Source organism: Chionomys nivalis, chromosome 20, assembly GCF_950005125.1.
Source record: "Chionomys nivalis chromosome 20, mChiNiv1.1, whole genome shotgun sequence".
NCBI classification, from domain to species: domain Eukaryota; kingdom Metazoa; phylum Chordata; class Mammalia; order Rodentia; family Cricetidae; genus Chionomys; species Chionomys nivalis.
Window position 1 is genome coordinate 10,988,346 of NC_080105.1, and position 13,545 is coordinate 11,001,890.

General features: G+C 38.9%; 1 protein-coding gene across 1 annotated transcript in view; it reads left to right on the top strand.

Annotated features, from left to right (window-relative positions):
* The first annotated feature begins 498 nt into the window (after positions 1–498).
* LOC130863197 (zinc finger protein 120-like) overlaps positions 499–13,545 on the top strand; it is a 38,076-nt gene continuing 25,029 nt past the window's right edge. The window contains exons 1-2 of the mRNA XM_057753092.1: positions 499–543; positions 771–869. Of these exons, the coding sequence (XP_057609075.1) occupies positions 499–543; positions 771–869 (144 nt within the window). The remainder of the gene's footprint in view (positions 544–770; positions 870–13,545) is intronic.

Here is a 13,545-nt window from a genome sequence, read left to right on the forward strand (position 1 = left end):
TTAGATCAATATGTAAGAGCTAGCCAATAAGAGGCTGGAACTAATGGGCCAGGCAGTGATCAAAAGAATACAGTTTCTGTGTAATTATTTCGGGGCATAAGCTAGCCATGCGGGCGGCTGGGTGCCGGGGACGCAGCCCCGCCGCTCTTATTACAACAGTGTCATCTAGTCTGCCTGGTTTTATTGGGAAAAGAATTGAGTTCACTGATCAACTACACAGCAGGTGTAGTCACAGCACAGAAAGGGATGGGCAAGAAGGGGGGTGAAAGCTTTCCCGCTTTGACAGTGGTTGACATTAGCTTGAGCAGTAAGGTGATCAATCAATTTTAGATGATTGGTAAATTTACTGGCTGGCCATTTGTCAGTTTCACCTTGTCAGAGTGACCTGGCAATCAAGAATCTGGATAAAGAACTGAACTTTCCTGAAACCAAATTACTGTGGTTACACTAGTAGATCCAAAATAAAAGAACCGGGTAAATGGTGTCTCCTTGCCTAACATGGCTGTTTTAAAGGGTTACGATGCACACCCTGAGAACAATGCCGTGAGTAGTATTTGGTGTGTTCTGATACAAATTTCTAGCCTCTGAAGCACGTGCCTATAAAGCCTCTTTCAACTTTTTAACATATTTTTTTTTGGCATTATAATTGCATCATTTATACCATTTCTTTCCTTTAAGCCCTCCCATAGACACTTCATTGTTTTCTAATCCATGGCTTCTTTTTGTTTAACAAGAGTTATGGTTTGACTGTGACCTGTGTTTGGCTGCAGCACTTCCCAGCTGTGAAGCAAAGAGTTGGCTGCACTGGACATCGAGTTGTAATGGAATGTGCACATAAAGGACTCTGTGCCTCGGAAGAGGAACAGGAAGTAATATAGGAGAATGAAAGATTCTACTGAACTACAAATTTCCCAGACTAGGACCCTGTCTGACCCTTGGGTAGAAGGGCAGACCTGGGAAGGCCTGGCTGTCTGAATCATTTCATCTCTGCTTATCCAGTAGTGGAACTGCTATTGTTCTGAGGCCCAGCCGGGAGGCCCTAGCTAATCAGGGAATCTGGGAAGGCTTAGCTATCAGGAGCAATAATGGGAGTTGCTTACTGGTTCTTTCCAGGAATCCCCTCTGATTCTGTTTTTAGGGAGCTGTGAGGAAGACCACAGCTATGCCAGACCAGGAAGAACAGTTTGGCTGAGCTATCAGAGTCCACACCGCTGGGCCTGGGGTGGACAGTGAATCAGACTGTGGTTGTATTGCTCCCTGTGGTGACCTTGATAGTGGCCTCTGTGCCACTCCAGTGTGAATTCCTTGGGGATGGGGAGGCTCTGCTTGTAATGTCATTGTTCAGTGTGTGCGCCCAGGCATTGCTTTTGTTGTGTAGAAGGAAGACAGATTGGAAAACCGAAGACTTGTTTTCTAGATGTTCTGAATGTTTTCATTGCACTTTAAGGTTTGTCTTATAAATGTTACAGATAGTTTAGAAAATGGTAAAAGGGGGATGATTCGAGTATTCTACCATTCTGCTCCTGTCAGCCAGCAAGGTGTGAGTCTGTGAATTTCAGTTCCAAAGGGTAAATGGAGGTTCTGAGCTGCAGAGGTATCTCTCAAGTTTGCGTGGCCTTGGACTGTTGCATAGGGCAGATGTCATGTCTTGTGCCATAATTATGTGGCAGGAAGCAGATGTTAAATTGTTCTACATTGTTTTGTGATTGGGCATCACTGGGGCTGAGTTTTCCTGAAACCACAGGAAGGTTGAAGGGTTGCAGAGCCATAGGAGGATCCGCAGGAGAACACCTCCATTTGGTGAGAAAGCTCCGGAGCATGGGGCTGAAATATCAGTAGCTGGAGCATCAAAAACAGAACAGTTTATGGGTCACCTTGAATTAATTTTGTGGGAGTTGTGAAGTCTGTGATTATTTAATTTCTATTAATATAGAATCTTAGGCAGTTGGTTACATTGGTCAGGGTCACAGTTTCCTGGCTGAATTTCCTTTGGTCTTTTACTTAAAATTTGACTATATTTTCATGCATTTGTTCTTGGATTTTTCTTATATTCTTTTTATTCTTTCACAAATATTGTATACATTCTTGATGACTATAGCTTTTTTTGGTAAACATAGAAATCACACTGTGTCAATGTGTGTCCTCTTTTTTTCATAATCCCATTGAGCATTCTAAGAGTTTCTATTTTTTATGTGGCTTTGGAATCAGCTTTCCTGATACAAATTGTTGGCCATTGTGTTTCGATTGTATTCAATTCATGGTACAAATTTACCATATACAACTTCTTAATATTCATGTGTCATGTTATCAAGGATCATTTATTTACTTTATTTAGGTTTTGTTGTTGTTGTTAATCTGTGAAAGACTTTAGTGTTTTGAATAAAAGCACTATAATTCTTGGCTGGTGTCTTAGCACATATTCTTCTTGGGGTGATCTGAGTTTAGATCCAAGCTCCCCAGTTGGGAGGTTCATAGCCACCTGCTAGTTTAGGTCCAGGGCATCTGATACCGTCTTTTCTGGTTTGTCACCTGTATACTCATGGAAGATATTCTCTTGAACATACAAACATACACAAAAAGAATAGAGATAAGCTGGGCCCTGGTGGTGCATACCTTTAATCCCAGTACTTTGGAATCAGAGGCAGGCAGAGATCTCTGTGAGTTTGAGGCCAGCCTGGTCTACAGAGTGAGTTCCAGGACAGGCTCCAAAGCTACACAGAGAAACCCAGTGTACAAAAACCAAACCAAAACAAAACACACACACACACAAGAGTTAGATTTGTTTTCAAATGATCTCCATGATATATAAAACAATAAGAGCAAAAAAAAAAGTTGCCCTCGTTGTATAATACATATCATACAGGGTATCCTTGAAAGTCTGTGCATTGGTGTGGAAAGTCTTCTTTTCCTCATTCTAGTGCAGTTTACATCTAGTCATCAATCACAGGAACAGAAGTTTTCTAAGTGATCCTAACTTTTGTGAGCAAGGAGGTAGATATGCATAGCTAGTGTTGCAAACGTTATATTTTATTATGCTGATGGTCATCACACAAGGTTTACCCTATAAATTCCTAACTACAGACCTAGGCCTATCTTTTTAAAGCTGCTTGCCTGTGTGACATATCTTAGCTGAAGGTCACGTCCAGTTTCTAACAGAAGTCTCCAATCCAAGGGTCAGGATCCTGGGGGAGTTCTCCAGCTGCTGGGCAGAACAAGGTGATGTCTCTCTAAATGTGGAGAGCAGAGCATTGCTCTTATCATCTACTTATATACTGTCTAGTGGGTGTCCCTCGGTTCTAGGACTGTGTCTGCTTATCTGGACTGAGTGATGTCACTGGGTTCTGGTTATCAGGTGCAGCATTCGGTGTAGTGGGGTTTATGAATAAACTATTTTTGCATGTCTAAAATCCTATTGCATTCCATTTCCTGGTCCTTGAAATACACAATAAATATTCCCATTACAAACTGACAAATCAAGGCAGGAAAAATAAATCTCAGGCACTAAAATATACAACTATTAAGCAGACTGATTAAAATAATATAAATCACAGAATATTGCTGTGATCCTTCTGGCAATACGATTGTTCCCAAGTTTATATTGTCTCCAGGTTTGGTATACACCAGGTTGAAAACACATTCATTAATAAAAGGAAATGCAATCATTTTCAAAGAAAAATATTGTACAGGGGGGATATTAGGGTTTGAGCTGTAGGACCCAGAGCTAAGCAAATCATAGTAGAACATCATCTTAACTTTTCAATGTCAGGTAGGAACATGTGGCTTATGGCTGTGGGCCAGGTATTTGTTCTTTTATTAAGGAAAAGAGCAACTAGGAATCCAGTAAACTTCATAATTAGCTTACAATGTTGTTTCTCAATTTTTTCTATGTTGATTATTATGAGAAAGCAAATGATTATTGAGCACCAGGAAGTCTAGTGAGTCTCCATAGATACTAATCTTTGGTCTATTGATGTGGGATTCCCCTCTGTATGCTATGAGTATGTTTTATTATCATTGATTATTAAAGAAGCTGTTTAGGCCAATGGCTTAGTAGCGTAAATCCAGGTGAGAAATCTGAACAGATACACAGAGAGAAAGTAGATGAAGTCAAGGAGGCACCATGTAGCTGCCAAAGGGAAGAGATGCCCGCCAAAACCTTAAGGGTAACCACAGCCTCGTGGTGACACACAGATTAATAGAAATGGGTTAATTTAAGATGTAAGAGTTAGCTAAAAATATACATAAGGTATTGGCCAAATAGTGTTGTAATTAATATAGTTTCTATGTTTATTTATGGCTGGGCAGCCAGGAATGAATGAGCAGCCTCCTACTATAATACATGACCAATGTTCATACATTCCCTATTTTGGCAAAATGATGATGGTATGATAAGGCAGAGCCAAGAATCTGGAATACAATATTCTTAGCCTGGGTGGTCAGCATGGAGATGAAACATTTCCTAAAGAAGTTTCTTTAATCACAGTTTTCACAGATGTGTCTGCCAGAATCATTCATAGCTAGCTGTAAATTCTGGGGTGATAGTAAATTCTGGACCTCATTATCATAGTTCCTCTATAAATGAAGTTTGATAAATAAGCTCAAGATAATGAGGAATTTATATTCCAGAGGGCCAGAGGGGCCAATATGAAGTATGCAAAAAGCCGAAGACTCTGCTTCATTCAGTGAAATATTATCTATGTGGGGAAACAAGCATAGTCAAATCTAAATATCCTATTACTCACAGCAAATAAGGAACATTTTTTTTTTTTTACATCCTTCCTACTTCTCTTCAACAGGACTCCCGGAGCTTGGCCCAGTAGTTGGCTGTGGATCTCTGCATCTGTTTCCATCAGTTACTGGATGAAGACTCTCTGATGACAGTTAGGGTAGTCCCCTTTTCTAATTACAGAAGATGCTAGTTCAGTCACCCTTTTCACTAGTGCTAGGAGTATAAAGAGCAGTTTTTAAGCTTGCTTACTATATGGGTATAGACAATAATGTCTTCTTTGAGTACAGATGACAAATGTCCAGGGTCTCAAGATTCCTAGCAATCTCATAATCTATTGACTAATTGTGGCATGTAAAAGGAAAGAACTGGAAATTTCATTAATGGCTTTCTTAGCTTTTCCTAGCAAGTCATCTTTGAGTTCATTATTTTGTAGGTTACCTGAGTCAAAATCATTTCTCTGTTCCAGCGTGAGACTGGCGATCTTGGACATACTTACCTATCCTGAGAAATGAGCTGTAACTCTACCAGCATTGAATATAGTTAGACAAATTCTGTAGAATTAAAAGTAGAGTCCAGGGTATCAATGGTGATGTTATAGATGTCACCTGTGAGGGTGAAGGTCTTCATGAACCATACAGTAGACTCCATTGCCAAGGTCTGTGAGTTGGTTTGCAAATACTTTAAGGGCCATCTCTGACATTTGGAGCTCACTGGTCAGAGGGTGGGTGGCCACAAAGATATTGGCCCCAAGTGAGATGGTGTGTTCCTCTGGGCAGTAGATACCTTCTGTATTAGTCCAACTAGTCCACAGGAAAGAATGAGTGGGTACAACAAACGCACCTATGTTTCCTAGGCAATGGCTGTGTATGCTAAGCTGGTACTGCATTGTTTGTTTGGACTAAGAGTAAATGTATTTTGCAGAATCTATGCTCACATGCTCACACCATGAGGTTTGCCTTGGGTCCAGGAGAGACATATAGATTGCTGTGGTGGTGCATGCCTTTAATCCCAGCAGTTGGGAGGCAGAGGCAGGAGGATCTCTGTGAGTTTGAGGTCAGCCTAGTCTACAGAGATAGTTTCAGGACAGGCTCCAAAGCTACAGAGAAACCCTGTCAACCCCCCCCCCAAAAAAAAACCCCAACCAAAAGAAAAAGAAAAGAAAGGAAAGAAATACTTATTTGGTGTTTGAAAATATTTTTTCTTTGGTGTAATTTCTATAAATGGATTAAGCCTTTTGCCTAATAAATATTTTGTGTTAGTTTTTATTTCATTTGTGGGTTTTTTCACAGTTGGATAACTGCAGTTAAATGACTTCATTTCTTAGTTTTCTTTAAGACTTGTTTTTTTATTTTGTTTTTATTGATCTATATATTATTTTCTCAAACTCTTCTCCCTTTATACCTTCCTCTCCCCTCTCCTTCTACCCTCTCCCATGATCCCCATGCTCCCAATTTACTCAGGAGTTCACGTCTTTTTCTACTTCCCATGTAGATTAGATTCATGTATGTCTCTCTTTGGGATCTCTTTGTTGTCTAGGTTATCTGGGGTTCTGAATTGTTGGCTAGTTTTTCTACTTTATGTCTAAAAGCCACCTATAAGTGAATACATTCTGTATTTGTCTTTCTGGGTCTGGCTTACCTCGCTCTTGTTTTCTAGATCTATCTATTTGACATTCAAGATATCATTATTATTATTATTATTGTTATTATTATTGCTGTTTAGTACTCCATTGTGTAAATGTACCACATTTCTTTATCCATTCTTCAGATGAAGGACATTTAGATTGTTTCTAGGTTCTGGCTATTCAAATAATGCTGCTATGAACATAGGTGAGCATATGTCCTTATGGTATGATTGAACATCCTTTGAATATATAGCCAAAAGTGGGTCTTGAGGTATGTTTTTCCTAATTTTCTGAGAAATCTCCATACTCATATTCAAAGGGGCTGTACCAGTTTGCACTCCCATCAGCAAGACAGGAGTGTTCCCTTTACCCCACAACCTCTCCAGCATAAGTTGTTAACAGTTTTTGATCTTGGCCATTCTTACAGGTGTAAGATGGAATCTCAGAGTTTTGATTTGCATTCCTCTGATGACTAAGGATGCTGAACATTTCCTTAAGTATCGATCAGTCATTTTAGATTCCTCTGTTGAGAATTCTCTCTTTAGGTCTGTACCCCATTTTTTATTGGATTATTTGTTCTTTTGGTGACCAATTTTTTGAGTTCTTTGTGTATTTTGTAGATTAAACCTCTGTCTGATGTGGGGTTGGTGAAGATTTTTTCCCATTCTGTAGGCTGTCGTTTGGTCTTATTGACCATATCCTTTGCTATACAGAGGTTTTCAGTTTCAGGAGGTCCCATTTAATAATTGTTTCTCTCAGTGTCTGTGCTACTGGGGTTATATTTAGGAAGTGCTCTCCTGTGCCAATATGTTCAAGAGTACTTCCCACTTTCTCTTCTTTGAGGTTCATTGTGGTTGTTTTCATGTTGAGGTCTTTGATTTATTTGGACTTGAGTTTTCTGATTGGTGATAGATATGGATCTATTTTCATTCTTGTACATGTTGATATCCATTTATGCCAGCACTATTTGTTGAATATGCCTTCTTTATTTGTTTTACATTTTTACTTCTTTTTCAAAAGTCAGGTGTTCATAGGTGCATGGATTGATTTCTCAGTGTTTGATTCAATTCCATTGGTCCACCTGTCTGTTTTTATGCCAATCCATGCTGTATTTCTATAGTGGAGTTTGAAGTCTGGCATTATGGTGCCTCTAGAAGTTCCTGTACAGGATTGTTTTGGCTATCCTGGAATATTTGCTTTTCCATATGAAGTTGAGTATTGCTCTTTCAAGGTCTGTGAAGAATTTTGCTGGGATTTTGATAGGCATTGTGTTGAGTCTGTAGATTGCTTTTGGTAAAATTGCCATTTTTGCTATGCCAAGCTACCCAAGAGCACGGGAGATCTTTTCATTTTTCTGGTGCTTCTTCAATTTCTTTCTTCAAAGATTTATAGTTGTTGTAATACAAGTCTTTCATTTGTGGCTTAAAATTAGAATTCGACAGCAACACTAAGTTCAGAAAGCCCCAAACATGCGGAAATTAAACAGTAATACTAAGTTCAGAAAGCCCCCAAACATGCGGAAATTAAACAGTAATACTTGAATCACTAATGGTTTAAGGAGGAAATAAAGAAAGAACTTGAAGACTTCCTAAAATTCAGTGAAAATGACCACACAACATACCCACATTTATGGAACACAGTTTTAAGAAGAAAGTTCATAGCACTAAATGCTTACATAATGAAGCTAGAAAAATCCCATACTAGTGAGTAAACAGAACACCTGAGAACTCTAGAACATAAAGAAGGAAACTCACCCAGGAGGATTAGACAGCAGGAAATAAATTAATCAACAAAACAGAAACAAAACAATAGAAAATAGAAACAAAACAATACAAAGACTCAATGAGACGAAGAGTTGTTTCTTCAAGAAAATCAACAAAATAGACAATCCTTTATCCAACTAACCAGAAGTCAGAGAAAAAATATTCAAATTGACAAAATCTGAAACAAAAGGGGACATACCAACAGACATGGAGGAAATCGAGAGAATCATCAGGTCATACTTCGAAAACCTGTACTCCACAAAATTGGAAAACTTAAAGGAAATGAACAAATTTCTGGATAAATATCACTTACCAAAATTAAATCAAAACCAGATTAGCAAATTAAATAGACCTATAATCGCTAAAGAAACAGTCATCAAATGTCTCCTAACAAAAAAAAAAAAAAAAAAAAAAGCCCAGGACCAGATGATTTCAGCACAGAATTCTATATGATTTTCAAAGAAAAACAAATAACCAATACTCCTCAAATTGTTCCACACAATAGAAACAGAAAGAACATTGCCAAACTTTTTATGAGGCTTCAATTACCCTGATACCCAAAACCCACAAAGACATTGCTAAGGAAGGGAATTCCAAACCAGTCTCACTTAGGAACATGATGTAAAATTAGTCACTAAATTACTGGCAAACTGAATCCAAGAACACACAGAAAAAAATCATCTACTATTACCAAGTTGACTTCATCCCAGAAATGCAGGGATCTTTGAACATAGAAAAGGTTGTCAATGTAATCCACCATATAAACAAATGAACAAACAAGAACACATGCTCTTCTCATTAGATACTGAAAAAGCCTTTGACAAAATACAACACCCCTTCATAATAAAGGACAGAGCAGGGTTACAAGGAACATACTTAAACATAGTAAAGGCAATATACAGTAAGCCAACAGCCAACATCTCACTGAAATCAGGAACAAGGCAAGGTTGTGTACTCTCTCCATATCTGTTCAATATAGTATTTGAGGTTCTATCTAGAGCAATAAGACAACAAAAGATGATCAAGCAGATATAAATTGGAAAAGAAACAGTCAAACGCTCACTGTCTGCTGATATGATAGTTTACATAAGTGACCCCAAAAATTCTACCAAGGAACTCCTACAACGTGTAAACACCTTCAATAATGTAGCAGGATACAGAAAATATCTCAAAATCAGTAGCCTTTAGACAGTTGATAAACAGGCTGAGAAAGAAATCAAGAAACATCACCCTTCACAATAGCCACAAATATCATAAAATATTTTGGCATAACTCTAATGGAACATTTCTTTGTTTTCAGAGTTTTTGTTATTGTATCCTGTCTTTGAATGAAGACTGAAGTTTTTCTTATAGACAGTCACGAGAGTGCGTGTAAAGGATTGTGTCTCTTTTCGTCACAAAGCCTAAAAATGTTTTAGTTAAATTATATTTGTAATGCTTCTAAATTTTTAATTAATGAATTAATCAATATATTTGAACTAGTTTTGCTGAGAAGCTTTTGTGGAATTCATCTAGTCTGGTCTCTCACATTTGTGGTAGTCTAGCTGCCTTCCAAGGATTCTGGGATTCTAGGTTGTGTCCGATAAAATATCATTTATCTTTACATTACTTTCCCCCTTGCATATGTCTACATTAATGATTTTGGATTGCAGCAAATGTGACATGTGCTATCAAATGTAGCTCTTGCTTACAAGTGGAGAATCATTAGAATCGGTGTTTCTTACTCTGTTGAGAATTAGGATTCTTGAGTTCAGATTACTTAAATACATTATACATTTTGAGTCCTATGTAAGTATTGAAACATTATGTTTTCTATGTTGTGAGGCTGTTTATTATTAATTTTCTATAATTTCTTCCTAGTAACAATGTACTAGGAAGGTCCAGATAAATTTAAGTTAAGGAATAAAGTTTATCTGCTGTACCATACTGTTTTTTAAGTCGCTGATAACAGGTTGTTCTCCTTGAAGGGAAACTCTGTGCCTCACATTGACCTAGACCTGCTTAGCCTGCTTAGCTTTTAGAATCAGCTTGGTGTTTGCTCTGAATGTAGGGGCCATGGGTTACTCATGAGTGGAACAAGACCTGAGCAAACCCAGAATCTAAGAGTGTTCTTGCTTGTAATTCAGTTGAGTAAAACTATGTATACAGTCCTGGTGATTATTTAATTTTTTATTATTTTATTTTATTTTTTGAAACAGAAAACAATGTTTTTTATTTTGCATACCAATCTCAGTTCTCACTCCCTCCCCTCCTCCCATTCCCTCCACCTACATCTATTCCACCTGCCCAGGAATAGTACATTTTCACAGTGGGTTGGACCCTCTTTCATAAATCATTAATTAAGAATATGCCCTGTAATAGAAGTCCCTCTTCTTAAGTAATTCTGGCTTGTGTCATGTTGAAGAAAAATCAGCCAGGACAAGGCCACCCTGGATTATTTAGTGAGACTGTATCTGAAAATAAAATCAAGTAACATGACAAATAAATAATAAACAAGCCCTCATAATTAGTTTATTTTTTAGCATTACTCTGTTCTAATATTTTGGTCCTCTTCTCTAGGAGTTTGGAAGCATGCATCATGAAAGCACCTAGCTTTTTATTTTATTTTTTTGTCTTTTCTAAAGTTTGACTTTTAACAATTGATGATTTTGCTCAAAGGTATAAAACAGGGAAGTTTTGCATGCGGGTAGCACTGACTCCATTTATTTTTCCTTTATTCTTTATTCCCGAAGCAAATCTCAAAAGACACTTGAGAAATGACACAGAAAGTTGTTCTCCAGCCCCTTCATGAACATCGCTTCTTCTGAATACACATGCACAAAAATGAAAAATTCAAGATTAGATATAGTGAGAAGAAAAATGTCTAGGAATTCATTAATATGACTGATTTTTGTAGCTATAGGTCAGGTTGAATTGTGGAACTTAATTGAGTCTAAGACTTATTCAAGTCTTAGAGAGGAAATAAGAATCAGAAAAGCCATCTAAATTAAGAAAGTTAGTAGGAATGATTAAGTGTAAGTTAGTGGGACAGACGTTAGTTAGAAGCAAGGTCTATAGGATACCAGAAGCTATCCCATCATTAGGGGACTGAAAGAACAAGAGTACACCACTTGTCTTGTTATCCTAAACACATGTGCTCAATGTTTGCATACACGCATAAGCCACAATGCTTTTGTGGAGGCCAGAGGAGAACTCTAGGTAATTAATTTTCTTCTAACATGTGGATCCTGTGGATCAAACTCTTCAGTTCTGTTAAAGGACAGAACTTGTTGGACATCAATGGGAAGGACAGTACAACAGAGCTTATATGGGAGGTTTTTAGGGGGGAAGGGAAGGGAAGAGGTGCAGAGTCTGGCCTCTGGAGAGGGGGGGTGTGCCCTGCCTTTTTAAGGGGATGTAGCACATGCACACAGGGAGAACTGTGTGTGCTGCATTAGTTAGGTGGGTTTCGTCTGTAGCCTGCTCTCAAACTCACCTGCTTTTCTCAGGAGGTAGATTGTATCTACAATCATATATTTGTCATGGAAGTGGAGGCTATACTATTGGATTATATATTGGAATTTTTTTAATAGAAGAAGAAGAGTTAGACCTATAATACCCTGGGATTTTTTTTTTCTATTTCATAAGAGTTCACTTAAGGAAAAGGGGGCATATACTTTAACCAGTCTATCCACCCTGGCAACCTCTCACAAAGAGAGAACTGGGGCCAAGTTGAGCTAGGTATAGAGAGATTGGTGGTCCAGAAAATGGAAACAACCTAGATATCCCTCACCTGAAGAATTGACAAAAATTGTGGTATTTTTTACACAGTGGAGTATTACTCAGTTGTTAGAAAATGACAATATAAAACTTGTAGGCAGTGGATAAAACTAGAAAAAAACTAATTCTGAGAGGGTTAACCCTGATGCAGAAAGACAAACATGGTATGTACTCACTAATAAGTGGATATTAATTGTTAAGTAAAAGATAATCACTCTATAATCCACAGAGGCAAAGAGGCTAACAAGAGGGGCTCTAGAGGGATACATTAACTAAATTCCTATTCACAATGGAATGACCATAGGCCTATAGTAACCAGGACAGAATGTGATTGATTATAAACCTCCCATATCGGATGATATATATGAGCACTTGACTATTATTGGTGTCTTTCTTTGTGGTGTTTATGGAGTCTTTAGTAGGAGGAATCTTTCTAGAAGAAGTTCCTTTTTGGGAATGTTATTTGAGTATCTATAACCTCACCCTACTTCCTGTTCTTTCTGTCTATTTTCTTGTTGAAATCCATCATCCAGATTCCTTCTCATTCTGTCATGGATTCAACCATTGTAGACTATATCCTTAAATAGCATGAGGTACAGTGGATGGATACATGTTTCTTTCTTTTTTTTTTATTGAAAAAAAAATTTTTCGCCTCCTCCCTGCCTCCCATTTCCCTCCCCCTCCTCCCGCCCCTCTCCGGCTCCCCCCACCCCTCTTCTCCTCCCTCTCCAGTCCCAGGAGCAGTCAGGGTTCCCTGCCCTGTGGAAAGTCCAAGGTCCTCCCCGCTCCATCCAGATCTAGGAAGGTGAACATCCAAACTGTCTAGGCTCCCACAAAGCCAGAACCTGAAGTAGGATCAAAACCCCATGCCATTGTCCTTGGCCTCTCGTCAGCTCTCATTGTCTGCCATGTTCAGAGAGTCCGGTTTTATCCCATGCTTTTTCAGTCACAGTCCAGCTGGCCTTGGTGAGCTCCCAATAGATCGGCCCCACTGTCTCAGTGGGTGGGTGCACCCCTCGTGGTCCTGACTTCGTTGTACATGTTCTCCCTCCTTCTGCTCCTCATTAGGACCTTGGGAGCTCAGTCCGGTGCTCCAGTGTGGGTCTCTGTATCTATCTCCATCCATCGCTAGATGAAGGTTCTATGGTGATATGCAAGATATTCATCAGTATGGCTATAGAATAGGTTCATTTCAGGTTCCCTATCCTCAGCTGCCCAAGGAACTAACTGGGGACATTGCCCTGGGCACCTGGTAGCCACTCCAAGTTCAAGTCTCTTGCCAACCCTTAGGTGGCTCCCTTAACTAAGATATGAGTTTCCCTGCTCCCCTATCCAACCTTCCTTTATCCCCAATCATCCCGTTTCCCCAAGTTCCCCTCATCCTCTCCTTCACACTTTTCTCTCTCCATCTCCCCTTACCCCCATCCCACCCTACCCCCAAGAATCCAATTTTTTGCCCGGCAATCTTGTCTATTTCCCATAGCCAGGAGGATAACTATATGTTTTTCCTTGGGTTTGCCCTCTTGTTTAGCTTCTTTAGGACCACAAATTATAGACTCAGTGGCCCCCTATCCATGGCTAGAAACCAATTATGAGTGAGTACATCCCATGATCTTCTTTTTGGGTCTGGGTTACCTCACTCAGGAAAGTATTTTCTATTTCCATCCATT